The sequence below is a fragment of the Dothidotthia symphoricarpi genome, assembly GCF_010015815.1.
Source record: "Dothidotthia symphoricarpi CBS 119687 unplaced genomic scaffold P153scaffold_4, whole genome shotgun sequence".
Lineage (NCBI taxonomy): Eukaryota > Fungi > Ascomycota > Dothideomycetes > Pleosporales > Dothidotthiaceae > Dothidotthia > Dothidotthia symphoricarpi.
Window position 1 is genome coordinate 1,629,880 of NW_022985011.1, and position 27,528 is coordinate 1,657,407.

Consider the following 27,528-nt stretch of genomic DNA (forward strand, 5'->3'; position numbering starts at 1 on the left):
CATAAGGGTGAGAGTTTGCACTACACTGTGCTAATGAAGGGGGGGGTCTACTTTGTATTGAGGTGAAGGGTAGGGTAGGGTGACCTTTGGTCAACCAAGTCAAGTACCGAGAAATCCGCTAGCGATATGACACGCAAAAGCTCTAGTTAGTCATGAGATGTTTTGAGACAAGTGCAGTGGAGAATGAATGCGAAGTTGTCAGCGGTCTTGGCATGTACATCAGACATGAACCACCTAGCTAGCTCTATCACCTTACATCATACAACATACTCATACCATAATTTTTTACTGAAGTGAAGCATACGAATCGAGCCGATAATAACCTTTGACCACCGTACTGGCCTTGATGAGATTTGTATTCCAACCATGACTAACATGCTCTTATCCAAGCCATGATACCGGCGTACTCCGATATGTCGTACCTTCCCTTGGAGCTCTAGCTACCCCGCTGCCCCACCTCGGATGGCAGCTTAAAGCTTCACGCGTCGCATCGCGTTCGATCTTCTCTCCCTCCCCCACCATGTCAACAACATCAGACTTCACACCTGTCGCGGCTGAACCTGTCTCCGAGAAAGATGGCCTGATCCACGGCGTCTCGGCGCAGGAGCTGCAGGTCCTGGGCGCGCAATGCATCGAGGCAAAGGCGAAGGCTTATTGTGCGTACCACGTATATCGGCGCAAACAACTTCAAAACTGATAGCTTCATCCAGGCCCATACTCGCTCTTCCGCGTCGGCGCCTCCCTCCTCCTCGCCTCCTCATCAGAAATCATAACGGGCGCGAATGTCGAAAACGCCGCCTACCCCGTCGGCACGTGTGCCGAGCGTGTCGCGATGGGCACCGCCATCCACGCGGGACACAAACTAGGGTCCTTTAAGGCTGTAGGCGTGTCGACGGACATTCAGGACTTCTGCAGCCCGTGTGGCATGTGCAGACAGTTTCTGCGTGAGTTCCTCGGCCTCGATGTACCGGTGTTCATGTTCAACAAGGAGGGCAAGTATATTGTTCGAACGATGGGAGAGCTGTTGCCGTTGAGCTTTGGACCGGATGTTTTGCCGCCTAGGGAGACGCTGAAAGGGGTTGCTGGGGAGGGGAAGTAATGGTGTATCGCTTAGATTTAAGAAAGCTCTCAGAAGAGGACACGATACGTGAAGTATGAGTAGGGTGGTGAGGAAAGCATCATGTGATAGGATACCCATACGACGTAACCAACATTACGCTATACACGAAGGACGGTATACAATTACGAAATGCATCTTGTTGCTCAACTGTGTCCTCACGAAATACACGGCCGCCACGCCGCGGCAGGATTCACGAGATCACTATTATGGACTCGTGATTGGCTCAATACACCTCCGCGGTAATGACGTTTCAGCACAGCCACGGTGGCGAATTGCGACCTCCCTGAAGTACCTATATCACGCCTGTCGTTCTCCATCTCCACACCTGCAGCAAGCCAGTCAATCAAGTCACTTTACTTTACACTTTCAACCCACAAACCAAACTACTTCCAAGATGGATGAAGATCTCCTCGCCTTCGGGGCCGTCATGGTCTTCTTCCTCTCCATGCCGCTGATCGCCGTCCTCAGCGTAACAAGCTGCATCGCCTACTCGCGCACCAAAGCCTGGGACAAGACGCGCAACCAGCAAGCCGTCGCGCTCGAATCCGAGCCCCTCGTCGACGACGATGACGACTCGGCGTACGATACGGAAGACGAGGAGGAGCAGACCAAGCGCAAGGCAGAGGACGAGGCGGACAGGTTCTTGACGTTCGGCCAGATGTACCGCAAGAACTTCCGCAAGGTGTGGTCGGGCAAGAACCGCGTCGATATTGTCAAGGAGCGCGAGAGGGAGGAGAGGAAGAAGCTGGCTAAGGCTGTGGCGAGGGAGATGGATCGCAGGGAGAGGAGGAGGGCCAGGAAGGCGGAGCAGGCGCAGGTCGAGAGTCTGCCACCTTACAAGAACTAGATGGGTGAGGTGTGAGGTGGAGTGGTTGGAGATGAAGATGAAGATGGAGTTTCGCCCCTAAATTTGCAAAGCCATATTCAATTCTTGGACATAGATATCCTACATTTCGATTCAGAATACAACACTATCATCCAATTACTATCTACCTAATTCTTCGTTCAGCACATCATGTTCACACAACCCCCAATCATAGCCCCACATACCTCCGCAAACCCCCAACAGCCCATGCATGCATGCAGCGCGATAAGCCTAAGCTCGTCGATAAGCCCCTCACCAAACCAGATCAACCCACTACCCGCAGCGCCATATCGTCATGCATCTCCGCGCCCCGGGGACATTGATGGTACTGGTAAACGCAACACTGCCTCCCGTCTTGCATTATGATGTAGTTTCGTTTAGTCTAGTTTGAATTGAATCGATCTCGCACTTCATCATCCACCTTCCCGTCACCCACCCCTCATTCCTCGTGTTGAAGTTCACCCTGAAAGAACGAGTGTCTATCAGAGTGAGGAGATACGTCAACAATCAAGCACAATGGCATCAGCAACGACTGAACAGCTGGATTCGGAGCACTTTTCGCCGTATAGGGCGGATGGCAAGCTTGTGAGTCTTGAGCCAGTCAAAGGGGAGCGATGGGAAGGGATAGGGATTAAGAGCAGTGAAGCTGACAGGTCATGAACACAGTACGGCTTCGTCTGCGTAGTAACAGGCGCAACGCAACCCATAGGCCGAGCAATCGTCGCCGAACTAGCTGGTACGCACCACCCTCCCTCAACCAGACACCCCCCAATCCAACAACAACAACAACAAAACTAACCCCCTCCACCCAGCCCACGGCGCAGCCTGCATCTACGCCTGCTCCTCCAACCCCGACGAGCCCTACGCCGAGCTCGCCTCCACGATAAACGCCTCCTACCCAAACACAAAAGTAATCGGCTACCCCTACAAAATCACCTCGGAAGAAGACACCCTCTCCCTCATCGACGACGTGCTAAACACCTGGGGCCGCCTCGACGTCTGGACCTCGTCAACGGGCCTGCTGGGCCCACCTAGCATCACGACAACAGGCCCCGCAGACCTCTACGCCGCGTTCGAAACAAACGCCATGCCGGCTTTCTTCGCGCTCAAGTACGCGCCTGCTGCTATGCAGAAGACGAGCCCGAAGGGGAGCTATCCGAATGCTGCCCCGAAAGATGCGCCGTATGGGAGTATCATCGTGGTAACGAGCGTGGCGAGCTCGTACGGCGGGTGCTGGGCGCCGGCGTTCACGATGGCGTCGCACGCCGCGCTCGGGGTCGTAAAGTCCGGTGTCCTCGTGCTGAAGGGCACGGGGGTGCGCATCAATGCGATTGCAGCGGGGCAGATCGATGTCGGCGTTGATCTGAAGGGGGTGCGGGAGATGCAGAGTGGGCAGTTTCCGCCCGCGAGCCTGCAGGAGGTGGAGGTGCAGAAGCGGACTATTGGGCTGGAGAGGGCGGGGCGGCCCGATGAGGTGGCGAGGGTGGCGGGCTTTTTGGCCAGCGGGTTTAGTAGTTATATTACCGGGGCGGAGCTGAGGGTTGATGGGGGCGCGGGGGTGATGAACCCGTTGACTGTGCCGGTGTAGGTATATATCGTTTCGCGGTAAAGGTCTGGGGTAGACAGCGTAGTGAGAGAGAGAGATGCGTCATGAAATTCGTGTTTTGTTTTATCAATGCTGCAGCACGACCGGTACGCCCTTCTCCCAATTCCCAATACTCTCGGCGATGTTGATCCAATACCGTAACTTGACCGCCTCGCCCTTGGCTCCCTCCACATCATCCTCGGCAAAACACCTCTCCAACACGCCGACACTCTCCTCAATCCTCGCGTCATTCTCCACCCGCATCCCCTCCAACTCGCCCTCCTCCTGTGCCTCCTCAATCTGCTCCCGCGCCTCCAGAACCTCCATCAGCAGCCCCGGGTCCTCAACCCGCAACTGCTCGTCATCAGCGACATCGATGCCGCGCAGCGACAGCAGATACTGCGCCCGCAGCAACGGGCTCTGCAACGTCTTGTAGGCTTCATTTATGCGCGCCGACAACGCTTCGGCGCGCTTCTTATCGTGCTGCGGATGCAGATCTGGATGTGCGCGGGCTTGGAGTTGGAGGAACTCGCGTTTCAGGGCGGAGAGGTCGATGGTGAAGGGGCCGGTTGGGGGTGGGCCTGTGGGGAGGGATGTGGGGAAGAAGGCGTAGTGTGTTTGGGGGGCTGTGGCGGGTTGGGGTGCTGTTGATGCGAAGGGCGATTCTTTGGCGTTGGAGGATGATGTGGACTGGTGGCGGCGCGCGGTGTGTTGTTGTGGTTGTGGTTGTATGCGGTGGGTGCAGAGCAGACATGGCGATGGTCTGAATTGTGTGCGGAGCGGCGAGACGGGCGACTCGGAGGTGAGGGTTGCGCGGAGCCTGCGTATGGCTGTGGGGCGGATTGAGTGCATATTCGAAGTCGCGAATTACTGTATGTGTGGAGGAGGGTCGTGGTGGTGTCTGTGCAAGATTGTAGATGTCGAGTTTGCATGAAGGCGTCGTAGAAATGAATCGGCGCGGAGAAGGCAAACACTTCCGCAGCTACGTCATGCCGTGAACAATGCGCCCGAATGCGCCGCGGCGCTGAATCCAAACCACACATTCTACTAGCTAGAACAAACTAACTAACATGATCTCGCTACCAAAGTCAATATATATATACATAGTCACGACAATGCTCGCGTGCATAATATCCCCGCATCTCCTGCGTCTCGCTCTCCCCACACGACGCGCCATGTCCACCAGCACACTCAACAAGACCATCTTCACACCCGCCCTCTACACCCAAGTCACCGACCTCTGGCTACAAGACACCCCCCTCGACGGCTCATCCGTAGACGAAACCGTAATAAAGCGCTGGTTCGCCGGAACCCCCGACGAGCGCCTCGCCTTCGACGCAACATGTAAAGCGCGCTTCGGCGCCGCCCTGCACAGCATCGGGCCCTCGAACCTCCCCAACGCATCTACAGCCCCGTTCCTCCACGACCTGCAGCAACACAGCAGCGACAGCAGCGCCGCGGCCTGGACAGCCCTCAGTCAAGTCATCCTCCTCGACCAGATACCGCGCAATATCTTCCGCACCGACGACACGCTAAAAACCGTCTACACGCACTACGACGCCCTCGCCTCATCCCTCACAACCACCCTCCTCTCCTCCTCAAGACCAGATCTACACCCCCAATGGCGCGCCTCCACCGCGCATCGCATGTGGTTCTACCTGCCGCTCATGCACTCCGAGGACCTCGCTGCGCACGACACGCTGAAGCGCATACTGGACGAGTTCGACCAGGAGTTGGCAACGCGGGACGGGTGCGAGGCGTCGAAATATATGATCAAACAGCAGTTCAAAGCGGAGCAGGAGCATCGAGAGATTCTGGAGAGGTTTGGACGGTATCCGCATCGGAATGGCGCGTTGGGGCGCGAGAGTACGGAGGAGGAGAGGGTGTTTCTTGAGGGGGGAGGGGCGACGTTTGGTGTTGTTCAGAAAAAGGGGAGTACGTGAGGATTGCTTTCGGTCAAGTGTGAAAGCGCGAGTGAAGTAAACTGCGTTCATTGTGGCTACTATAAGCTACGGAACTACATTAATGAGGGGACACAAAGTGTGTACGCCGCCAGGTATCGAGGCACGAAACTCTCACACTAATCGCAGATGCAGTCGTGGAGCTCTTGCAAGCTTATTCTGCACCTTGGTTCCTGGTACTTCGACTAACTGAGACGTCCTCTAGTCAAGCATGACAGACAAGCTTACATTACTTCTGCCAGCAAAAAGAACGCCGAAGTCGATCAATCTATGACAAGCAGATCGAGCGAATTGGCAAAAACATGGGTCTTGCCGCGACTCGAACGCGGGGCCTCTCGCAAGTGTGCTCAGGAAGTACCCTAAGCGAGAATCATACCACTAGACCACAAGACCCTGATGTCAGAAGAAGCCGAATTTATTGGATCCGGATCATGTTCCGATGGGGATTCGACAAAAATCAAACAGTAGATAGATACAAATCTGCCACATGTTCGCTCATTCCCTCTCTCGCCCAGACAAATAGATCACCCCTCGATGATGCACCGACAACAATGCACTGGCCGTCAATGTTCGTGCATTACCCGAGAATAGCCCCATTGCATTGGGGCGTATAATAGCGGCCCCCAACGTCGAGGAGCGGGGCACGCTAAGCCTTATATGCATGCAAGGTCTCCGAGGGGTCAAAGTCTACTTCCAACGACATTTGTATGCCATCTCCAGTGCTGTACTTCATGTGCCACGGTGTCAATTACGCAACACCCAGGAAGCAGGATACTACTAGTAAAAATTCATCGTACACCACTTCTTCTACGTCAATATCGGGGATGAACTGGCCAGATCTCAAAACCACGAACCAGTCCATCTCGAAAGCCATAGTTCCTTGGCAGGCCCACATTCAGGCCCCCAACTTCGCCCCGTTGCAAGCACTGCGCGCGTAAATATCGATAACGGTCGGGATAATTACTCTTTGCCGGTCAGCAGCAACGTCTCCTATCGTGGACAATTGTCAGCAAATTAAGGCGCTGAAAAAAGTAATGCAAGGTACAGCGCAACACACGTGGTGTCAGCATCTTCCCCGTTTAGGCCGTCCGTCTGACAGGCACCACTCAGTCAGATTGCGAGATTATGTACTCTGCCACGAACAGAATGGCAAAGCTATCAGAATGCATCCCGAGGAGCTGGTCGGCGCGCTTTTGGACTGACTTTTTAGCTCGAGACTGGGGTTGAACTTTAGGCCGCCTGTTCATGACTGTTATATAGTCTAGGGCCTGTCGCACTTGGTCTTTGGAGGTCATTCTACCTACTTCTACCATCACGGTTTTTCACAATGGGGAACTCGGGCTTGTTGTCGTGGACGAGCCTTGTTGTCTCGGGGGTTGTGGCGGGGCTCGCGTACTTTGTTGTCAAGTTTGTTAATCATCGACGGTCTTATAAGGGTTTGGTGGGTTTCTCTCGTCTTACGATTTCCTCATATAGTATCCAGAAACTGATTCTCTCTCCAGCCCATGCCCCCACATGATTTCTTCTGGGGTCACCTGAAGCTCGTGGGCGAGTTGAGCAGGGCATTGCCCAAAGACACCCACTTCCAGTACATCACCACGACGATTGGGAGAGACTACGACATGCCATCGGTCTTCTACTTGGATCTTTGGCCCCTGGGCCCAAGTTGCATGATCATCACAGACCCGGACCTCGCGCTCCAGGTCACCGGAAACCACGACCACGAGAAACACGACGAGGAAAAATCTGTCATCGATCCTTTTATAGGCGCGGGGAATATTGTGACTTCTGCAGGGGCGCGCTGGAAACATCTGCACAAACAACTCAGTCCTGCGTTTTCCATCTCCAACATTGCTGCCATGCGGGGTGGCATTGCGGAAGAGACGATGAAATTCCGCGGCCTGATGAAAGAGCTAGCTCAGTCGGGAGAGGATTTCAGGATGGACGATTACGGCCAGCGCCTGATGTTCGACATTATCGGAAAAGCGACGTTTTCGGTTTCACTCCATGCGCAGGAGAATGGTAGCCTAGCGTTGGAATACTGGGAGAAAATGTGTCGCACCCACATGGTCTTGCGCGAGTCGTGGAACCCTATCAAGAATCTCTTCTTAAAGCAGAAGATACGCAAGATTCGCATACAGTTCGACGCGGTGCTCACCAAATTAGTGCGGGAGAGATTCGACGTCGTACGGCGGGACAAGGTCGATATGTCTGAGAAGCGTGGATTAGGCATCATGGACCTCATTCTACGAGACGATATCCAGGCCGGAATGCAAGACCTCAGCCCCCAGTTCATCGCCGACGCCCTCTCGCAGGTTAAAACCATGCTCGTCGCCGGCACAGGAACAACATCCGACACGCTCTGCTTCGCCAACATGTTCCTGTCCACACACCCGGAGATACTCCAGCGACTGCGCGAGGAGCACGACACAGTCTTCACAAAGGGCGTCGACGCCACATACGCCATGCTTTGTGCCGAGCCACACAAGCTCAGCGACCTCACGCTCACCACCAACGTCATCAAAGAAGTCCTGCGCTTCTTTCCCATCGGCAGCACCGTGCGTTGCGAAAACAAAGCCGGCTTCGTCATGTTCCAGGGCCAACGTTACACCACAAAGGGGCAAATGCTTGCCCCCCAAGCCCTCGGCCTGCACATGGATCCCAGATGGTTTGAGAACCCGACTGTCTTCGATCCCGATCGTTTTGCGCGCGCCGACTTTCCTCGCCATGCGTGGCGGCCGTTCGAGCGCGGGCCCCGCGCGTGTCTGGGCCAGCCTCTTGTGCGTGTTTCCTATCCCCAGCCAAACTGTGTGGTTTAGACTGACTTGTACAGGCCATGGACGAGCTGAAGATCGTGCTGCTTCTGACGGCACGCGAATTCGACTTTACGTGTGCGAATCTGCGGCCGAACAAGACGCCCAAGGTTGGGTGGTCAGATCTGGTGAGTCGAGAAAAAACTGCAAAGAGAGCGTTGCTGATATGATGCAGGATTTGACGTTTGGGGATCTCGCGTTCCAGGAATTCTGCTTCGAGGCGAAGCCGCGCGACGGGATGCCGATGAATGTTAAGATGTCGAGTTGGTCGTAGACGGTCTGCGGTAGTGAGACGTACGAGATGGTGAGGTGGAGAGGGGAGGTTGGTACTCCGTTTGTGTGGTAAGCATTTATGCCGTCATTGCAACTCGTCGAATCGAAATAGAGATTTGAAATTCGCAACGATAAGTATTGTTCTTTACTGCATCACTTTATCCGAAGCTTTCACTATCATGGAAGTATATCATTGTCTCAAGTCATTGGGCTGTCAGTATTCTCCATGAAAGTCATGAGATAGTCTCTCTTCGATGTGTTTCTTTACAGTTTGAAGTCTCACTTTCACTTCACTTTCACTTCCAACTCCTTATCGATCTTGCCTCGCGCCTTGTACGTTTGTTTGCGTGTTACGTCATGTTTGATTCCCACCTGCCTCTCCTACACTCACTTTCCAACCTTCCGAACTCTCTGCTCACCAAATCAACAACACAACCACACACCCCTTTACATCTCCCACCATGTCGTCGCGAGAACCAGACAAACGATCAGACAGCCCCCATCGAGCAAAACCCACGATGCAGTCCCAACTTCCCTCACCACTACACCCCATCCCCCTCCAGGCTAGTCTCAGCAGTCATGGCACCGACAACCTCCCCGCCTCAACGCCGCAGCGAGATGGCACCGGCACTCCGCTCTCACCGGCAGATTGCCGCACGCTGGAGAAGATCCTGCAGCATGTTCAAGGTGCGTCATCCGAGGCCAACGAAACTGTCGATGGATTGTTTGCGGGTGGTGAGAACAGTGCGGGAAACAAGGTCGAAGTGGTTGGAGATGCTGGGAGTGAGGCGGACGATGGATATGGAGACGAGGACGGTAGTATGGACGAAAGCGGGGGAGAAGGCGAGAAGACGGGTTTCGCAACCGTGGACGGAGCGGATGACGATATCGAGGCTGTGCAGGCTGAGATGGGATTGAGTTTCATCGGTCATGAAGGAGGTGAAGAGGAGAGCGAGGTACGTTGATACACTGCACACACTTCCTTGTATCTCCTTCATACGACACCTCTCTAACACACCCCCAGCTCTTCGAAGCCTCAGACCTAGAAACACCACCCCCAACCATCCACACCCCAAGTAGAAAACCCATCGACTTCGCCCCCGTCCCCGAAACGCCCTTCACAAAAACACTAGCCTACTTCAAGCAGCACAAAAGCAACCCCAAAGCCCCCCTCCCACCCGCCGAACCACCCCGCTCAACATGGGAAAAGGAATACGCTTCCGCGCCCCCACACCCCACCGCCCCAGAAGAAGAACACCCACCCACCCCGCCTAGGACATACGAGCGCATCCTCTCCGCGCAAGAATGGCCCGACACGCCCTCCCCCAAACCCTCACCACCTCCCGACGACGTACGGATTACGCATTCCACACCGGTGTTCGGATGGAAACCCGTTGATAAACAGCGCTCTCCTCATAAAATACATGGTTCTACGTGTTCGCTGGAGATGCGTGGGCTTTCGGTGGTGGAGGTGACGCGCGGTCGGGAGGGAGTGGGGAGTGGGAGGGAAGAGGGGGATGGAGAGGAAGAGGGGGATGGAGAGAGGATGCAGATGATACTCTACCCCCGCCATCCTACGTTCGTTACGGTGATTGAGATGCTGCCTGCGGCTATGTTTTGGGTGGGTGTTGGAGGGATTGCGAGGGTTGGGGGGTGGGTTGTTGCGAGGTTGGGGGGACGTGAAGCGTGATGGATGCGTGGATGGATGGAACATTTCAAGATGAGATGAGGTATGGCAGGTAGGTATGCAGAGTATTCGAATATGAACACTAGGAGATTAGGAAATTTTAAAGTAAGTTTCAAGTGGAAGAATAATCATATACGTCGTGATGCAAAAAAAGAAACTACAGCTCATCTTTATACACCTCCTCACTGCCCTCCTGCACATCCTCTTCCTCGTCCGCATATTCTTCCTCTGCTTCTCCCTCCCCACCCTTGACCGCTTTATCCTCGTCCTTCTTCTCGCCCTTCCCCTTCTTCCCCTTCTCCTCCTCATCCACCTCAATAATCCCGCGAAACTCCCTACCCCTCGGCGTATCCACAAGATCCAATTTCCAGCCCTTCCTCCCCGCCAACTTATCCAGATTAGCCTTCAATTTCTCGACAGCCTTTGGATCCGTAATCATCAGCTCGCGCATCTGCTCCGCCGTCATCTGGCTCCCATCACTACTCGCCACAGTGCCGAGGAAAGTTTCTTTCCCGCCTCCCACAACGACGCTCTTCTCGATAACCTTCCCCTCAGACCCAACGAGCTGATGCGCACCGACTTCAATCCCGCCGATAACGATGCGTTTGGCGGACTGCGCAAGGTCGCGGAGGGGATTACTCGTATCCTTCAGCGCCCCCGGCGGGGCATCTTTGAGCTTCTGCTTCTGGAGTTTAAGCGCGGCGAGACGGTCAGCTTCGCGGGCCTGGGCTTCGAGGCGCAGGGTTTCCCAGGCGGGGAGGTCGGAGGCGGGGACGACGGGGCGGCAGGAGATGGGGTGGGCGAGGTTTTCCTGGGGGGGCTGGAAGGCGATGTCGTTGCAGAGGCGGGGGGTGTCGACGATCATGAGGTAGGAGCAGGTGCTTGTTTCTTTTATCATGGCGATGCGGTCGGCGGATTGCGGGTTGCAGTGGAACTTGGGGGTGTTAGTGTGTGTGTGTAGTGTAGTGTGATGTTGTATGGGGGTAGTGTACATACCTGAACATCGATTTTACGGTCCTTGCCTGTCAGGTCACACTGCGTGCCGCCGGACAGTTGCTGGACCATGTACCTGCTCGAGCCCTTTGACTCGAGGCGCGGAATCTCCATACCCTTCTCCTCGTGATGCGCCATGTTGCCCTCGTCGTCGAACGTCTCCTTGGTGCCCTGCTCGCTGCCCAGCGTCTTGCGCTTATCGTCTTTGGGGTATCTGCCCAACACGAAGCTCCACACGCTCGTGTCCTCAACAGGCGGATACATGGGAATGCCGCGACTGGGGGGCAGCTGGTGAAACTGCTTGACCTCGTCCTTGTAGCAGAAGCTGTAGCTCCACCAGCCGCTGAGGTAGTAGATGCAGTTTCCCTTCATGCCCTCGAGCAGCTCCCAGCCGCGGTCTGTGGCGCGCATCAGCTCCTTCTCCTCCTCGGCCTTTGCTTCCTCGGCCGTCGTGGTGCTGTTCTGCGGCACTTCTTCGGGGATCGTGGGGATGCTGCAGAGGTAGCGCTGCCCGCCTAGCACCACGGCTTCGTACGTCTGCTCGAGCGCATCGTCGGTCGGTGGCGTGTCTGCAGAGAGCGGATCGCGCTTCGACAGCTCCTGCGTCTCTTGCGGTTCGAGCGGCGCGGAGCCTGAGCTGCGGGGTGCGTGTTGCGCGAGGAGGGCCGTGGCCTCGTCTTCGGCGATGAATGTGTCGGGCCACACAACTGCGTACTGGGTGTAGTCAGCACATGTCCAGGCGTCTTATCTCGGATGCAGCGCGTCATACCTGGGGAAAGGCAAGCAGATCGTCAAACACACTGAAGGCGTGCTGACTCGCCACGGCTATGCGCAACACTGCCGGGAGCGCCCAGAAGTTCCTCATGACGGAGGTTGAGGTGGTGGAAGACGAGTCGTCAGGACGACATGTGGGGAATCAAGATGGACACGCAACGTGGAGCTGCGGACTTGAAGGACCCTGGTTGGAGCCAGATGTCACTTCCGCTTATTGACTAGGCCTTGATTGGCTGGCCTCAACTATGTCATACTTCCGCATTCTCAGCAAAACATGAACGAGTGTTTATTTTGTATATCGTGTCATTCCATCTCTTTTCTTGACCATAATTCTGTGCTAAACATCTCCCCCACCTAGGTGTACTCGTACATGAACAAACTCGTCCCTACCCTTCAAAAGAAACACACATCTCGCGACGTCAAACGAACACTCCCTCCCCAATACTGAACGCCAGTAAAATGCTCTTGACAAGCGGAAAACACATACACCCTAATCTTTCATCCCAAACGCCCGCTAGACACCTCCCAACCTGCCTTGTTGAAAACCCCTACTCCTGCCCAAGTTTATTCCCAACCCGCACCTGAAAGCTCTCCTCTGCCTTTCTCGCCTGCCGACCTGTTCCGATGTAGAACTCGCACCGAAACTTCATGCAAGTCGTCCCATTCGGATCGTGATAAACTTGTATGATATCGCCGCTATTGAGGTGTCCAAACAACGCCCGTCCACGCTCATCCTTCTGCCTGAGATGCTTGCCGTTGATCGAGATGCCATGTGTCGCGCATGTCCAGATACCGACATTCAGCTCCTTGAGGCTCGTCCAGTCTTTGCCCTTCTGACTCAACTCCTGTACCGTCTCAGCCCTGTCGCCCCCAGACGAGTACCAGAAGATGATAAAGGCCGTCTTGGGGATGCGAGTGTCGCCTCTGTCCTCGTATACAATCGTGTTATTGCTGAACCGACCCCACGACGTTTTGCTTCGGTCAATGTTGAGAGTGAGGTTCGGAGCGAACGAGTCTGCCGTTGCTACTAGCTTACCCAAGTGCTTTGGGAGGAGTTCGATATCAAGTTCGGCAGGCACACAAGGCACTTCTGCCGAGGGGGACGATGCTACACCCGTATGTGACGCCTCGGAATGGCTACTGGTGTCTGATGCTCGAACCGTGTCTTCGTACACAGATGTCCCTGTAGTGAGATCTCTGCCCGCCGACAAAAAGTCGTATCCGCTCACCTTGGAAGCGTACTCTGCGTTGTGTGTACTGGGATCCAACGGATCGTAGTAGTACGAAGCAGTCAACGGCAGACTAATCTGTCGGTTCAGTCCTGGCGCTCTTGCTTTCGGCGTGGGTTCGCTGATCTGGCTAAATTCTTTCGAAGACTCGGTCAACGAGTTGTGCTGTACTACCTCAGGCGTACGAGGGGTTGTTGGTCCGGGCGTGTGAGTCCCCGAGACCGGCGAGTATGGAGACGTCATGTTCATTTCTCGAACAAGAGACTCGGCTCCCAAAAGACTAGGCGACGAGAGGCCGCCGTCAAGTTGAGAAGGCGCCGTAAACGGACCCTGGAATGGTGTTCCACCGACAGCATGACTGAACGACTGAACTCCATCCCGTGAAATGATTGCTGCAGCCTCCTCTTCAGACAGCGCGTTGGTTGCATGGGCGTTCAGGATACCTGAACTTTGGAGAGCCGACTGACCAATCTCGCCAAACAAGCGTGCCCGTCCTGGCGCAGGCATGAGCCTGAAACTCTCGTCGTCGTCAATAAAATGCTCGGGCTGGAAAGACGCATCTATACTGGATTCCGTAGCATCACGTAGCTGGTCTCGTGGAAACCGGGGGTCCGGGCGGATACGTTTTGGGTTGACGAGTTGGATTAGCTCGTCGTCGGACAAGATATCGCTTTCCTCGTCAGACTCAGGAATCTCTTCTTGAATATGCAGTTGCGACAACTGGTCCTCTGCGTCTTGTGACTCGTCTTCCTCGGCAATGGCTTGAAGCGTAGGGTCGACCGGTAGCACTGCACCCTCCTTCAGCCATGGATGGTTGAGGCATTCGCGATCTGTGGGACGCGTTGCAGGATCAGTTCGAAGCATGCGTGTCAGGAGATCGATACATGGAGCCGAGACCCCGGCCTTTTGTAAAGGCGACGGATCAAGTGGAGTCGCCATGATGTTGTTGAACATCGCCTCGCCCGTGGCGTCTGCAATGCCTTTGAAAGGTGGTTGGCCACAGAGACAGTACCATAGTACGCCACCGAATGACCAGATGTCTACTGAGGAGCTGTATGAATGATACTGTTTTGTGCCTCGTCGGCGTTTAGTTCCCTTGGAAGGGCCTGTGCTGTATTCAGGAAACACTTCTGGTGCGCAGTAAAGTAGAGTACCACAAAAGGTCTTGAGAAATGTCTCGTCATGCTTGACGACCTTTGACAGACCGAAATCAGATAACTTTACAGTGAAGGGATCGAGATCTGCGATGAGGATGTTGTCCGGTTTGATATCTCGATGTGTGATTTTAGAGCGATGAAGATAGTTGAGAGCGCTCAGTATCTGTTGCGCGATAGTTCTCACCAGAGACTCCTTCAGTGGCCCTTGCTGATGAAGGTACGCTTGCAGATCACCGCACCGCACAAACTCCATGATGATGTACAAGTAGTCGCCTTGGTCGTGATATTCGACGAATTCGACTACGTTTGGATGTCGCAGGCTTTGCATGATCTTCATCTCGTTGTCGATCTTCTTATCCAACTGGCCATTCTTCATGAAGCGACGCTTTTCGAGCTCCTTCGCAGCGAGAAGCTTACCTTCCATTTTGGTGGCTAGCTGGTGAACAGTGGCAAATGCGCCTTTGCCAATCTGACCTGAGAGAATGAGCAAAGAAAGTCATGTATCGCATCGAACGGACATACCGATGAGATTGTAATTTGCTCCACCATCCCATTTCATGCTCGGTCCACTGCATTGCTTACTGATTCGCTGCAAGGCTGCATCACGTCAGCGAATGCCATTGAGCCTGTAAGGAAGCAAGTTACCTTTCTCTTTGTTGCCAGTTTCAGCACACTCAGTGATGAAATGTCGTAGATTGTCACGGAAGCGATCCATGTATGAGACCCGCGCAGGTATACGAACAATGAACCTGATCATCTCAGATTCGTTAGAGTTTTGTATTGAGATGATGGATCCTGAACTGAGCATCCGTATCTTGTTGAAGCGCTTCATTTTGTGGCTCAGCAGCTGATCGTCAACAATTGTACCATTAGTAGACATGTCCTCAATCATGATGATACCATCTGAGTTCAGGTATATCCGGAAGTGCTGGTTGCTGATTCGCTTGCCGGTATCTTGCCCAAAGACGATATCCGCGCTGTTTGGATTACGTCCGAAGATGAAGCCAAGCTGCCTGAATCGCAGATTCCGTACTGAGGACATGCGTAGGGCGAGGTCGGCGCCTGCTCGAGATCCATGGCCCACTCTCTCCCCAGAAGCATTGATGATGATCGTTTCTTGCTCCTCAATATCGGTTAGGGACCCGCTCATCGAATCAAGAGAGTTGCGACGGAAGAGCACATGCTCGGGGCGAGTCTCAGCGGCGAGCTCCACGATCTTAATAGCGGTGGGTGTGGCAGGATGAAGTATCAAAAGCACATCAGCAATGTCCTCGTCGTTCAAGCCTGAATTATTCCTTCCCAGTCGGCGTGGATCAAGCACCGGCTGGGTGGCTGGCTGAGTTGGTTCGTCGCTCATAGTTATGGTGGCGTCAGTGTATCGCTGAGAACCTGTATAAAATTGATGCTGTCGTCTGGAAAGAGACGCGCTCGAGCTTTGCGCGGAGCTAACAAGCAGAGAAGTGAGTGGGACAATGATTGGGGCTGTCAGCAACCTGTCGCGGGGTCGCAAGAGTTTCGCGTTGAGGGGTAGCGCAGTCCAGTGTTGGTTGCTACGACAGCAGAGAAACCTGGGCGGCCACACGGTCAGCGAGGGCGTCGCCTTGGTCTGTGTCGGTTATGAGTGAAAGGTCCGACTACGTGCAGTACCACTTGCTGCAGCAACGAGCACAACCGGCGACCAACAGGACTCCTGCTATATTTTCCAAGCTAATGGGTCAGTGAAGGTGCTGGCGCACTCCACGAAAAAGCAACGATGCTTTGTGCAAGGCTTATCCTGTCACCTGCCTTGATTACCGCCAGACCTCCTTCTATCTACTCGGCGAGGGCTGTACTCCGAACAGGCTGCTTCAGATGGCGCAACGTCCCTTGCGATGATGCCCGTGTATAGTATCCACTCCTTAGTGGTCGTGAGGCGCCTGCTCTACAGATACAGGTGACGTAGTGGTTGTCCAATTCCAGCAGGCGCAAGAATTGTATATGAGTTTCGAAAACGACAATCTCGATTACTAGTATAATGCGGGCAGTTCAGGCACAGCGTAGACGTTGCGAGAGTCTTTATAGGCGCGCGGCGGTCGAGGCAGACGTTCGCCTGTGTGGAGAGGCAGATGCAGGAGGCGACAACGACGCGAGGGCTACCCCAGGGACGGATCTTCTGCAAGGCATCAGCTCGATTTCGCCCATTTTACGTCTCCAAATTGCCATTGCAGCACACATGATGACGCACCTCTGTAGCAAAACCAGCGCGAACTCCTGCGCAGACGTCAAAAGTGAGAAAAGCAGACCTCGAAAATGTCCCGAGCTGTGAGACTTCTGGGGAAGGTGCCACCGCGTCGCCGCGTCGCGTCACGCCAATCGGGTTAGGCCCAAAGCTAAAGTGGTGTCTGTGCGAAACGTGACGAAATCCAGGCAGCAACATCTTGCTTTGCTCACTGACTCGCGATGCATAGAAAACGCCATCTTTGTCTCCTAATAGCTCTTAGAAATAACCAAGACTCTTGATAAACACTACTTCTGCGGTTCAGTCATTTGATAGAATATAGCAATAACAACTATTCACTTTCAGACAAGAACAACACGTGTACGACCTACAATCGCGGATGCGTCTGGTCGTCGAATTCGCTCAGTGGGTGGAGGATGAAAGTGCTAGAACAGATGTATGTCTCGAATGGAAGGACCTAGCCTCGCCTGGACAGACATCGGCAACCCCACTCAGCAAGTTGGTCCAAGCATAGAGTCGCGTATCATCTGTTCAATGTTGGCCTCCATCCTATCTTGGTTGGCTCACCACCGGCTGAGAAGAAACAGGCAACGGCCACAGAACCAATGCATCCTGACGTGATTTTACTCGAGATTGGCGCTGACACGTGGTACAGGACGTGCTGCAATATAAATTAGGAGGAATCCCTTTCACCTTTCCAGTTCTTAGTCCCATCTACATTGAGGCGATACTAGATCTAATACATCACCCCATTACCTCAGTACGAGGCTGCAACTTGAATACACTATGGAGGCGTTGTATCTTACAGACCTTCTGCAACATCGACCTCTGGGTACTTACGGCGCAACATCCTCCAAGACGTTACATTTTCGAAATGTACCTCTCGACACTGGCGTAATCAACCTATACGGATGTACTTCGGTCATCGTAATTTCAGAAGAAGGTCTTTGGATATCCCACTTCTTTGAAAATCCCTCCTTCGTCAACGGTCAGTCCCAATTTCACCACGACGTGATTTGGATGGGTTTAGGATCTGGCGACGGCCCTGCGTGGCATGAGGAAGGCCTCTGGAATTTGGCTTACCCAGGGGGCATCCTCGGCTACACTAGCAACCCGAAGGCGTTTATCATCACACCAAGAATCCGTACGCAACCTCCTGAGGCTGCTTTGCCCGGTCTGCTCTTGTACGCCAACGAAGTCGGGCAAATCGCAACGAGACTTCAGACCTTGATACCCAGCGCTGCCCCGCCAGTGGTCATCGACTACATACCCAGGGGTCCTGATGAATTATATCAACTCATCGGAGTCTTTGCCAACACGCATGGCAAAGTTCTCCTCGAGTACAATCCATCCCATGATTTGTTTGACTACGCGAATGTTAAGCTTACAGTTGAAGACAACCTTGTATTCTCGGACCGTTGGATAGCTCGCCCAGACCAAATCGTTCATTAGGTGGGAATCAGAGTTCAACAGTCCTATGTTCGACGCAGTTATGGGTAATCAAACTTGCTTGGAGCGATCCTAGTCTTGTTCGGCATGATGTGTAGAACAACCAATAGATTAAGGGATGGTTTGGTGCAAGGTAACGCATTCCAAAGTGTATGGAGCAGACGAATACGCGACATTGGGTTGAGAATGTTGAAGTGAAGTCTAGGTTTGAGTTACCAACTACATCCAGTTGATTTATCACACGCAGCAGTTCTGAGCAAACATTCGCTCATACTATTATGAATGATCTATTTCGAACTCATATGGACGATATCAGATTAGTCCAGCACATCTCCCATCACTACTCACTAAGTCTTCCCAATCAAACTTACCAAGGTCACTGGCCACTTGAGAATAAAGGGATGTAGACACGCTATATAAGCACAATATTCTCCCACCCATCCTCTGGTTCAATACCCTCTCTACCTTCACCATACATCAGTCCTTGCATATAACAATCGCCCACGACTTCGTATACGAGGTCTCGCCGCGATCTACGTAGAACAAACGGCGTTTTTCCTCCTCTCAATATGAACACTTCATCGCCTACCATCGTGGCCGCCGGTCCAAGCCCTATGTAGCCATTGCCGGTACGAATTAGACGCCGAGAAAGAGTGGCCGCCATGATTGTGTGGTCTATGGTCGATACAAGATTCTCCCTTGGGCGGGGGTCGAGCTTGACCTCTGGACCATACGTTTGGATTAGCCGGTTCCAGATTAGGCCGCGAAACTCTTTCCAAGGTGCGTCCTGCCGGGTATCTCCAGAGCTATGAAGCAGCTGGTCTTCAGAATACACGCAAGGGCTAGTAAAACGCAACAACTTCCTCACTCGTTGTGTGAGCTCTTGCAGGTTGGCAATGTAACTGTGAGGAATGACACAGCGACAGAACCACCTTGACAGAGATAATAAATCTGACCGTACCATATCGGGCCAAAGGAGGAGCACTTCCCTCCATGCCCTCGCTGCATCCGACCACATATGGTCGTTCTTCTGACTTTCAAAGCTCCCTTTGCAAGATTCTTTAAACGGTGATCGCTTTGATAGTTGCGCCCAGGTTATGAAGGACAACTCGTCGTCGTATATCGTTCGTCGAACCTTGACACCTGGATGCCGAGCATGAACGACATCCGCGCATATGATTCTCCAGAAATAGTTTCCATCTTCGAAAGGCACATGATCCCACCATCGTCTAAGTGTGTCTCGGCAAGCATCTGCATCGTCCCCCAACATGAGCACATCTACATGCTCTACCATGGCAATTCTTACACCTTGAACCGACAGTTGGCAGGGAGCTTCTTCTCGGACCACATCCCTAGTAACTGCTGTTCCAGGACACGCATCATACAACTCCGCAGCTTCTGCTCGTATGCTATATGTATGACCTCCGGGAGCACCCCAATCCGGAACCCATGAAGGTAAATCGTCTCTGAACTTTCTTCCGAGCTCGGTACTGAAAACACGAAGGGATTTCGACCCATAAATGGCTTCGAGTGTCGCTTTGCGAAACACATCTACTTCACTTAGTGAGTAGTCTGGCGCCATATGCGGTTCTCCTTCTGGAACTTGAACCATGCTGAGAAGTGCATACACTTTGTCTCGTGGATCTGACGCTTTTCGATCTCGGAATTTGCATAGCAATGCCAGCAATGATCTGTCTCTATCGCTTTGCAGGGCATCGGTTTTGGTAATCGATTTATAGTTCAGATCCTTTCTATCCCGAAGCTTCTCAATGTCTAAGATGCGATGACTGCAATCGATGAGAACTTTCATCTGATCTCGAGGCAATTGTGTGGCTGTTCTAGAGCAGCATGCAAGACTGTGATTGATGTAGCTTGATGCAGCCCTCGCAAACATACTCCACGGGGCTGATATAGTGCCATGAACGACAATAATCTGGGGGGCAAATACGAGCTCTTGTACTACCCATATTCGATTCCAGAATGGCGTGAAGGGAGGGTACATCAGTCTTCTAAGAGCTTCGAAAAGTTTTATCCGATTGGTGTCGAAGTTCGCGTTCCATTCGTCACTGCCTTTTTCTCCATTGCGAGAGAATACAGCTGTGCTATCAAGGTGGTAATCGTGACTCAATCTGTGAAGGAATTCAAAAACCTGGCACACACTGACCTCTCGCTGAGAATGAAATTTATGATGAATATCTAACACCTCGAGTTTGGGAGGCGTATCTGGATCGAAGCTAATGACTGCAGGTGGTCGCGCAGCACTCTCAAGCCGGTCTCCAAGGTAGACGATGACCTCTTGACAGCTCTGATATATTTGGCCCATCAGCTGCACCTGTTGCGTTCTCTCTTTAACGTCATCCTGATTAATACACAGTGCATCCACCCAGAGAACAAGCCCGTCTTTGTATTTTTCTCGTAGGTGTCGTAACGCGCTTTCGAGATTGAATGTGAGCTGACAAATCACGCCGTTGACGAGCACGGGTCGAGTTACTCGCTGGGATCCCCACACGTACGAAAGTGCACGATACTGCAGCGTTTCAGTGTCGGCACGGAACAAATGGCATTGTATCGAAGTGGTCCATTCTCCGGCCAACAGCCTGATGAGCCGAATTTCGCCTTCCTGAAGTGGTTCGTCAGGGTAGTAGACCGCCGTTGCCATGTCTCCAGCCGGGCTACACGCCGACACGTTACTGAGAGTATTCCAGGTTGGCTGGAAAAGGTGAATGGTAGGAGTTTTTTATTTCTGAAGTTGCCAGCTGACGGATACCTCAGAGGTATATGCGAGGCAGGTTCACCGGTCAGGCATGCTCAGCCACAATTCCTACGATTGGATCGCCCCTTCACATACGTTGTAGGGAGCCTTGTACGCCAAACATTGACACACCGATCATCAGAACGATAGATGGGGCGGAGTGCAAGTCTGAGTGATACAGATGAGCTTACACCTTGAGCCAACCATGTTCGTACAGTGACCGACAACATAGACTGCTGCCCAACAATGTCGCACCATCGAAGTAATGTACGCCTATCGTCACAATCTCGCTTTCCGTAAGAGGAGAGGAAAATCTATTAAATTGAGCTTCAATTCAAAGAAGCTGATCTACCTTGCATCGTCTTCTCATACCCACATCGCCACAAACATTTTGCTTCCTTGCTTTTCACTCGAGTTAGCGTTCTTGAGAATGCAACCAAGAAACCACGCCATAGAAAGAAACTCCAGAAACTGACGAAGGATCTAGTTGCACAGATGTTTAATACATTCCGTTCAGCCTTTGCGTGGCTATCAACTGAATTTTCAATGTTACTTTAATGCCGCGTATAGACCTAATAAGGATAACAACACATCTACTCATGGATTCGTCGAGGACTTTACAAACAATGCAATCACTCAACGATAACAGAACCAATCTGACTTGCGTTATTCAGATCTTCTAGTCCATCGCTAAGGCTTGCGGCGTATGAACATAGCTTTGAAAATACCAGCCATCCATCCAAACGAGCTTCGCCTTCCATATCACCTGGTTGTAGAACGAAACAAAATCAAAGACACCAGAACCAAATTGCGAAGATTTCCTGGTTATGATACAGAAACTAGGTAGCACACAACTGAGCTTTCCTCTGCTATTTGACATACAAAGGGAACCAACTATAATAACGACATACACAGACAACAATTGTTCAAACTGCATAGCCCAAGCCTTGAATCGAAAATTATACCACCAAGTACCACCTGAAGATAGGCCAAGAACAGAAAATAGAAAGGTCGTTCGCTTGATGAGGAAGGTTATTTCTGATTGTTGGTACCCAAACTAACTAGCACTGCTAATAACAACGCTATCTCGCACAATCTATATTTTGTCCAAATGGCTGCACTTGTTCTCATGAGAATTGCCTTCGTTGAAACAAAAAAACATTGGCAGAACACAAGGATTGATTAGTGAAAATCACACAATTGAAAATTGGAAACTGCTCCGTATTCTCAGTCAATAAACCTAGGTGATAAGTAGTTTACGACAGCAAAAGCGCTACCGTTGTTGATTTCCTGTTGTTGGAAAGTCTAGGTCATGATGTTATCGTTGGAGAAAAGTTTGTGATGGAAATGAGATTGTTCATGGAAAATCGACATGTACTTGTCATAGCTACTGATCCTGAGATACACGAAGAACTCAACACTATTCGTTGTCTTGAATCTGTCGACAGGGGGTTGTCGCGGCTGAAAAATAAGTTTGGCAAGGGAAAAGAATGCGTTAAAGTGAATAACCAGTAATCAAGGAAGTGCTGCACTTTAATGCTGTCCAACAGTTAACCCCTAGTGTTTTTCAGACTGAGCACTACATTGTCGCTATGGTAGACGATCAACGGGAGAATGCTCGCCGAGAACACCAAGCCATCCGAATTGCGGCATTACTCATGATTGAACAACAAGCTGCGAACACAGCTGAGCTTTTGCGACGAAAAGCGTACGAGAATGCCTTTTCAGGTATGTGCTCTCAGAAAATCTCACTGGCGATTGACGTCGCGTCTTCGATTCCATGAATCTGTTCCCAGATCTCGAAGGTGCAGTTAGACCCGAGAGTTGTTTGAATATCGGATTACATTTTATCAGACCTACAACAACGTTACTGGTCACTCACTAGACCGCGAGCCTCACGACTAAGTGCATCCCATACATGCCTTCTGGAAGTTTTCCGTTGCCGCCTGAGAGCAAAACATGCCTCTAGTAGGCAGCACCACCACGAATTTCACAGAAAAGCTAGCCTTTAGCGGTATTCCACGCCATATGAAGGAACCTAGTAGCAGCGATTCGACACAAAAAACCGAATCATGGTAACACATACACAGAATCGTGGTGTATCCAGCTCCTCATCCAGGTGATGAGTTCAGAAACCGCCATATATAAACCTCTCTTGTTGATTACTTAAATTCAACTCAGACAGCTGAAGACTATCCCGCAAAGTCCATAAGTGATTCGTCCCAGCGAAACTGGCTTGCGGGGTTATGGTCGGTATGCCGACGTGATAGTGTTTATTCATGGTTGCGTTTGTGTTTGATTGCCCTTTGAGAACTGTCGTTGTATACTGTGTCAGGCTGTCATACCAAGAAAATGCAAGGCCACCTAACCATGACATCGAGGATCGTATAAAACGTCCGAATAACCTTTCCAGATGCACACAGGGCCTGCGTTATAGAAATCTATGACAGACTAGGCGTAGCGCGTCGAAAAAGTAAGTAGAGCAATCCAAGTATACGGGTATATACGAGACCGTACGCCGAGACGAACACGTCGCACAAACCGGGACTGAACGTTTCATACATGATGCAATGCGATGCGAACTTACCGCAGGCCTGGCTCTAGGTCGTAAGAATCCTAAAGATACGGTAAGAAGCCTGACAAAGGGTCATAGCACCGCCTTGCCAAAACCCTGGTTATTAGTATCCAACCAAGACATACATAGCCATAGAACGTTGTGCTCGATGTCACTCCAAGACGAAAAGCCCAGGTAGTCACATGCTCACTCCCGGGAGGTAGGCAACCGAGAACCAGGTCCCACCTCACGAACTACCCTCCCTCTTGTCTCATCTGACCTCATAGCATGGCGCCGTGCATCATCTCACCTGCTCCCAATCCGATCCACTGCGTTGGATTGCAATGCTGTACCTACGTACATACACACAAACATACCTACGTACACATCATAGTAGATATGCACGATACATCCCCAAAACGATAGTCCCGATCGACTTAACCCTAACCCCAATCTCCACAAACGTGCCCAATCCAATCCCATCCCATCCCATTCCATCCCGCCCGACAATCTCAATCTCAATCTCATCGCACTCCCAATATGCACGCACACCAGCCTAGCGAAACTCCATCGTATACAAACCATCGATCGCATCGCAAAGCAACGCCGCTGACGCCCGCAGATCTGGGGTACTTAGCTAGCAGGCGCGGCACGGCACACCGAGGCGCATGCGAGCGTCAGCCAGCGACAGCGCAAGCGTCGCCGAGACGCGTGTACGGTAGTCCCTCCCTCCCGTGTACCTACTACTACGACAGCAGGAGCAGGCCAGCACATGCATGTGCATCATAGCGGCAGGCGGTCATGATGATGCAGATGATGATGGTGGTGGTGATGAGATTGTGCGTTAGCGTTGGTGGCGCTGCGGGTTAGCTTGGGGCTACCCCGCAATATGTGGTGCATGGTTTTGGGGGGATCGACGGGATGGATTGGGTTGCGATGTGGAGATTGGGATGCGCAGGTGGGTAGGTGGACTATTGGGGGCTTTGGGTTGCTGGGGGGAATGGGTGTATTGAGAGGGAATTGGAGATGGGATGTATTGTGTTGTTTTGGTTTGGTTTGGGGGCTGGTACGATGTGAAACATTTGCGCCATGGGTATGGAAATGTCAGTCGCAAAAGTCACAAATTGGCAGAGTTCAAAGCACATTGAAGATGATGAGTTAAACATGTTTATTAAAACGTCGAGAAATCCATTACACTCGTAATTCAGAGGTGATATATACAATGGGGTCGCAATCGCGAAAGCCGCTGAAAAAGCTGCACTTTACAAAAACAACACCTGCCAACTTCCATCTCCATGCTCGTACATATTCGTGTCCGCATAGAAATCCATCCCGTCATATCAACATCTAAACGGTGTTGATTGGCTTCTCGTAGGCGTTGTAGTTCTCGTTGTACTGGGCGCTCCTCTTGCGGGAAGCCTCGAGCTCGGCGTCGGTCAAGCTCATGCGGCGACCACCGGCCTGAACGTCCTGGACATCCTGGAAAGAAACGGTGGGAACGAAGCCCTTGGACTTCCAAGCCTGGCTGACCTTGCCGTACATCTCGTCGACCTGCTCGAGGGAAAGACCCTTGGTCTCGTAGATCATGGCCCAGACGAAGAAGACACAGATGAAGCAGCATCCACCCCAGAGGAAGAAGACCTTGACGCCCATGTTGGCGTTACCTGGGCCGGGGTCGACCATGTAGGGTGTAGCGTAACCGATGCCGAAGTTGAGGAGCCAGTTGGTGGCGGTGGTCATGGAGAGCGACTTGGCGCGGACCTTGAGAGGGAAGATCTCTCCGGTGACGACCCAGGCGATGGGGCCCCATGAGCAGGCGAAGAAGAAGATGTAGATGCAGACGAAAGCGATCAAAGACTTCTGAGCAGCAAGGTTGTCAATACCGGCGACAGTTCCGACGATGGCGACAACGAATTGGGAGATGGCCATGCCAATAGCGCCGAAGAGGAGAAGGTTGCGACGACCCCACCTATCAGCAAGGTAAAGACCAGGAATGGTGGATCCAACGTTGACGCAGGCCGTAATCATACCAATGATGAAGGGGTTCCTGATGCCGGAGTTCTGGAAGAACGAAGTACCGTAGTAGAAGATGAAGTTGATACCAGTAAGCTGCTGGAGGGCCTGGAGACCGCAACCAGTCGCAAGACGCTTGCCAAGGTTGCCCTTGAAGCAGTCGAGGTAAGAGGCCTTGCCCAAAGACAGTTCGTACTCGTGGTTGGCGGTGATCTCACCGAGCTCCTCAACGAGGGCGGGGTGGTCCATCGGGAGCTTCCTAAGCCTCGAGAGAGACTTGGCGGCCTTCTCCGGGCGACCCTTCTTGATGTACCAACGGGGAGTCTCCGGGAGGATGGCGCAACCGGCAAAGATGATAAGTGCCCATGCGAACTGAACGGCGATGGGGATACGGTAAGATCCACTGTCATTGCGGTCCTTGGTAGAGTTGTTCACGATGGCGGCGATCAGAAGACCGACGGTAATGGCAAACTGGTAGCAACCGACAACGAGACCACGAATCCACTTGGGGCTGGTTTCCGACTGGTAGAGCGGGATGGTCGCAGAGATCATACCAACTCCGAATCCAGCAAGCACACGACCGACGATGAACAGTGGTTGGGCAGTGGAGATGGTCTGAAGAACAACTCCGACAGTGAAGACAAGGGTTGAGGTGACTAGGCCAAGAACACGACCAAGGGCATCCGCAGCAGGAGCGGCAGCAAGAGCTCCGAAGAAGGTACCAGCAGAAAGGATGGAAACGATCAAGGACTTTTCGCCTGAAGTGATATCCGCGTAGTTGTCCGTCGGATTGATGTAACCCGTGCTGAACGATCTCCGCCAGTATGGCATGGCGAGAATACCACCAATGGTTCCCGTATCATAGCTGCAAAGCGTTAGTTACCATATTCGTCATAACGTTGCAAGGAAGTTAACATACCCGAAGAGAACACCACCGAAGGCGACGAACAATCCGACCATAATGGCAGGCCCAGAGGAACCTGGGACGCCTGTCGGCTTTCCAAATGCGGCACCCATGATAGCTGATGTCTCTGGAAGAAGCAAAGATGGCAACTGGGTGACTCGAGTGTGGGTGAAATTATGGTCGAGGGGGGTGTGCCACGTTTATATACGTGCGAGCGTCTGTACACGCCAGGCATGTGGGATCCCATGAGCACGGGTCTGCCTGGCCTTGGATTCTGGGGACGTGTGGAGTCAACACGCTAGTGACTTTGCCCCGACAGTGGAGGAGGAGCCGACTGACGCGTAGTGGCCATGAAAGGCTCTCGACAGGACTAGTGCCGACCAGGGGCGTGTGGCGGACCATTCATGTGTCTGAGACTTCCAAATTCGCAGCTACCGTAAAACTCCGTCCCTTTCGATTAACGCTAGCAGGGGAGGTTTGAGGCTCAGCACGGGTTCTAAGCCTAGTAAAGGTTGAAAGGCCCAGAATTTTCCACTTTTCCCCGCGATCAGTGGCAAATCGATCCAATCAACAGAGCCCACACAATCTTCAGCCGTTAACCCCCCTGCTAGCGTTAATCGAAAGGGACGGAGTTTTACGGTATGTTGTGGACTAGACTCTGCTCTGTAAGCTCGGATCTTGCATCGTTCCCAGTCGAGAATCGGCCAGAGTGTCACGTTGTGGGAACTCGCGTGCCAAATCATGCCTGCTTCCCCACAGCAAAACTCCCCAGCGAGCTCCGATCGGAGGTACTCAGGAGATACCCATGTCCTCCGGACTGCGAGACGACGCTACCTGCGGCGTTAAGCGATCTTGGCTGGCAGGTAAGTGACCGTCTCATGTATGATGAGCATGGGCCGTCCGCAAAAGGTCACGCTAGCATGTTAGCCACTTACTTCATCCTGGGGATCGTGAGTTTACTGCTTGGAGGCAAGCTTCCAAATCACACGATCGATGCCGTGGCAGATCTGCAGCAGTCAATGGCAGAGTCTCTGCGGATCTACTGATGCAGCTCCTGGATACAAGCTCATCTTGCAGTCCCAGGAGCAGCCACCGTCTCGCGCACTCGGAATCGGTAGCTCGGCTGTTCCAAGTTGAAAACCTCCAATGCGGCTGATATCCACAGTTTTCGGCATCCCGGA

At 52.6% G+C, this 27,528-nt stretch overlaps 13 protein-coding genes and 1 non-coding gene across 14 annotated transcripts; 8 read left to right on the plus strand and 6 right to left on the minus strand.

Moving 5' to 3' along the window:
* Positions 1 to 520: 520 nt before the first annotated feature.
* P153DRAFT_283173 (cytidine deaminase) lies at positions 521 to 1,099 on the plus strand (the record flags this gene model as incomplete). The annotated part of the gene is made up of 2 exons (XM_033663248.1): positions 521 to 656; positions 711 to 1,099. 2 exons carry the CDS (start codon positions 521 to 523, stop codon positions 1,097 to 1,099), a joined length of 525 nt encoding a protein of 174 aa, XP_033527443.1.
* A 415-nt stretch (positions 1,100 to 1,514) lies between these two features.
* On the plus strand, positions 1,515 to 1,967 carry P153DRAFT_283733 (uncharacterized protein; the record flags this gene model as incomplete). Its single annotated transcript, XM_033663277.1, has 1 exon — positions 1,515 to 1,967. One exon carries the CDS (start codon positions 1,515 to 1,517, stop codon positions 1,965 to 1,967), a length of 453 nt encoding a protein of 150 aa, XP_033527444.1.
* A 158-nt stretch (positions 1,968 to 2,125) lies between these two features.
* On the plus strand, positions 2,126 to 3,615 carry P153DRAFT_178797 (NAD(P)-binding protein). The gene is made up of 3 exons (XM_033662358.1): positions 2,126 to 2,570; positions 2,652 to 2,721; positions 2,798 to 3,615. The coding sequence occupies exons 1-3, from the start codon at positions 2,502 to 2,504 to the stop codon at positions 3,571 to 3,573; spliced, it is 915 nt and encodes a 304-aa protein (XP_033527445.1). The 5' UTR covers positions 2,126 to 2,501; the 3' UTR covers positions 3,574 to 3,615.
* Positions 3,616 to 3,657: 42 nt separating this feature from the next.
* P153DRAFT_283260 (Co-chaperone Hsc20) lies at positions 3,658 to 4,422 on the minus strand (the record flags this gene model as incomplete). Its single annotated transcript, XM_033663252.1, has 1 exon — positions 3,658 to 4,422. One exon carries the CDS (start codon positions 4,420 to 4,422, stop codon positions 3,658 to 3,660), a length of 765 nt encoding a protein of 254 aa, XP_033527446.1.
* A 323-nt stretch (positions 4,423 to 4,745) lies between these two features.
* On the plus strand, positions 4,746 to 5,925 carry P153DRAFT_333956 (DUF924-domain-containing protein; the record flags this gene model as incomplete). The annotated part of the gene is made up of 1 exon (XM_033665586.1): positions 4,746 to 5,925. One exon carries the CDS (start codon positions 4,746 to 4,748, stop codon positions 5,511 to 5,513), a length of 768 nt encoding a protein of 255 aa, XP_033527447.1. The 3' UTR covers positions 5,514 to 5,925.
* Positions 5,836 to 5,924, minus strand: P153DRAFT_t34. The gene has a single exon. It is a non-coding gene; the product is annotated as a tRNA-Pro (tRNA).
* Positions 5,926 to 6,858: 933 nt separating the features above from the next.
* Positions 6,859 to 8,618, plus strand: P153DRAFT_373675 (cytochrome P450 3A30; the record flags this gene model as incomplete). The annotated part of the gene is made up of 4 exons (XM_033669469.1): positions 6,859 to 6,972; positions 7,034 to 8,311; positions 8,365 to 8,472; positions 8,520 to 8,618. The coding sequence occupies 4 exons, from the start codon at positions 6,859 to 6,861 to the stop codon at positions 8,616 to 8,618; spliced, it is 1,599 nt and encodes a 532-aa protein (XP_033527448.1).
* Positions 8,619 to 9,078: 460 nt separating this feature from the next.
* Positions 9,079 to 10,307, plus strand: P153DRAFT_382683 (uncharacterized protein; the record flags this gene model as incomplete). Its single annotated transcript, XM_033670171.1, has 2 exons — positions 9,079 to 9,573; positions 9,642 to 10,307. 2 exons carry the CDS (start codon positions 9,079 to 9,081, stop codon positions 10,305 to 10,307), a joined length of 1,161 nt encoding a protein of 386 aa, XP_033527449.1.
* A 154-nt stretch (positions 10,308 to 10,461) lies between these two features.
* On the minus strand, positions 10,462 to 15,814 carry P153DRAFT_373676 (Pkinase-domain-containing protein; the record flags this gene model as incomplete). The annotated part of the gene is made up of 6 exons (XM_033669470.1): positions 10,462 to 11,238; positions 11,301 to 12,011; positions 12,067 to 12,157; positions 12,624 to 14,931; positions 14,980 to 15,054; positions 15,103 to 15,814. 6 exons carry the CDS (start codon positions 15,812 to 15,814, stop codon positions 10,462 to 10,464), a joined length of 4,674 nt encoding a protein of 1,557 aa, XP_033527450.1.
* A 1,272-nt stretch (positions 15,815 to 17,086) lies between these two features.
* P153DRAFT_178958 (uncharacterized protein) lies at positions 17,087 to 18,332 on the plus strand. The gene is made up of 2 exons (XM_033662359.1): positions 17,087 to 17,211; positions 17,263 to 18,332. Exon 2 carries the CDS (start codon positions 17,462 to 17,464, stop codon positions 18,125 to 18,127), a length of 666 nt encoding a protein of 221 aa, XP_033527451.1. The 5' UTR covers positions 17,087 to 17,211; positions 17,263 to 17,461; the 3' UTR covers positions 18,128 to 18,332.
* A 204-nt stretch (positions 18,333 to 18,536) lies between these two features.
* Positions 18,537 to 20,783, minus strand: P153DRAFT_283907 (uncharacterized protein; the record flags this gene model as incomplete). The annotated part of the gene is made up of 1 exon (XM_033663289.1): positions 18,537 to 20,783. One exon carries the CDS (start codon positions 20,781 to 20,783, stop codon positions 18,537 to 18,539), a length of 2,247 nt encoding a protein of 748 aa, XP_033527452.1.
* A 2,915-nt stretch (positions 20,784 to 23,698) lies between these two features.
* Positions 23,699 to 24,172, minus strand: P153DRAFT_178996 (uncharacterized protein). Its single transcript, XM_033662361.1, has one exon. It carries the CDS (start codon positions 24,022 to 24,024, stop codon positions 23,737 to 23,739), a length of 288 nt encoding a protein of 95 aa, XP_033527453.1. The 5' UTR covers positions 24,025 to 24,172; the 3' UTR covers positions 23,699 to 23,736.
* Positions 24,165 to 24,685, plus strand: P153DRAFT_178989 (uncharacterized protein). Its single transcript, XM_033662360.1, has one exon. The coding sequence runs from the start codon at positions 24,320 to 24,322 to the stop codon at positions 24,590 to 24,592; it is 273 nt and encodes a 90-aa protein (XP_033527454.1). The 5' UTR covers positions 24,165 to 24,319; the 3' UTR covers positions 24,593 to 24,685.
* P153DRAFT_333969 (general substrate transporter) lies at positions 24,569 to 26,682 on the minus strand. Its single transcript, XM_033665587.1, has 2 exons — positions 26,363 to 26,682; positions 24,569 to 26,308 (listed from the first exon to the last, which is right to left on the minus strand). The coding sequence occupies exons 1-2, from the start codon at positions 26,458 to 26,460 to the stop codon at positions 24,778 to 24,780; spliced, it is 1,629 nt and encodes a 542-aa protein (XP_033527455.1). The 5' UTR covers positions 26,461 to 26,682; the 3' UTR covers positions 24,569 to 24,777.
* Positions 26,683 to 27,528: the final 846 nt, after the last annotated feature.

What these genes read in the sequence shown, in the direction of transcription:
- P153DRAFT_178797 (XM_033662358.1), top strand. Translation starts at nt 2,502, where the DNA reads ATGGCATCAGCAACGACTGAACAGCTGGATTCGGAGCACTTTTCGCCG. An exon ending in ATAGGGCGGATGGCAAGCTT is followed by an intron (nt 2,571 to 2,651) that starts GTGAGTCTTGAG and finishes TCATGAACACAG; the next exon opens with TACGGCTTCGTCTGCGTAGT. An exon ending in AATCGTCGCCGAACTAGCTG is followed by an intron (nt 2,722 to 2,797) that starts GTACGCACCACC and finishes CCCTCCACCCAG; the next exon opens with CCCACGGCGCAGCCTGCATC.
- P153DRAFT_178958 (XM_033662359.1), top strand. Translation starts at nt 17,462, where the DNA reads ATGGAGGCGTTGTATCTTACAGACCTTCTGCAACATCGACCTCTGGGT.
- P153DRAFT_178996 (XM_033662361.1), bottom strand. Translation starts at nt 24,024, where the DNA reads ATGCGATCGATGGTTTGTATACGATGGAGTTTCGCTAGGCTGGTGTGC.
- P153DRAFT_178989 (XM_033662360.1), top strand. Translation starts at nt 24,320, where the DNA reads ATGTGGTGCATGGTTTTGGGGGGATCGACGGGATGGATTGGGTTGCGA.
- P153DRAFT_333969 (XM_033665587.1), bottom strand. Translation starts at nt 26,460, where the DNA reads ATGGGTGCCGCATTTGGAAAGCCGACAGGCGTCCCAGGTTCCTCTGGG. An exon ending in TTCGGTGGTGTTCTCTTCGG is followed by an intron (nt 26,309 to 26,362) that starts GTATGTTAACTT and finishes AACGCTTTGCAG; the next exon opens with CTATGATACGGGAACCATTG.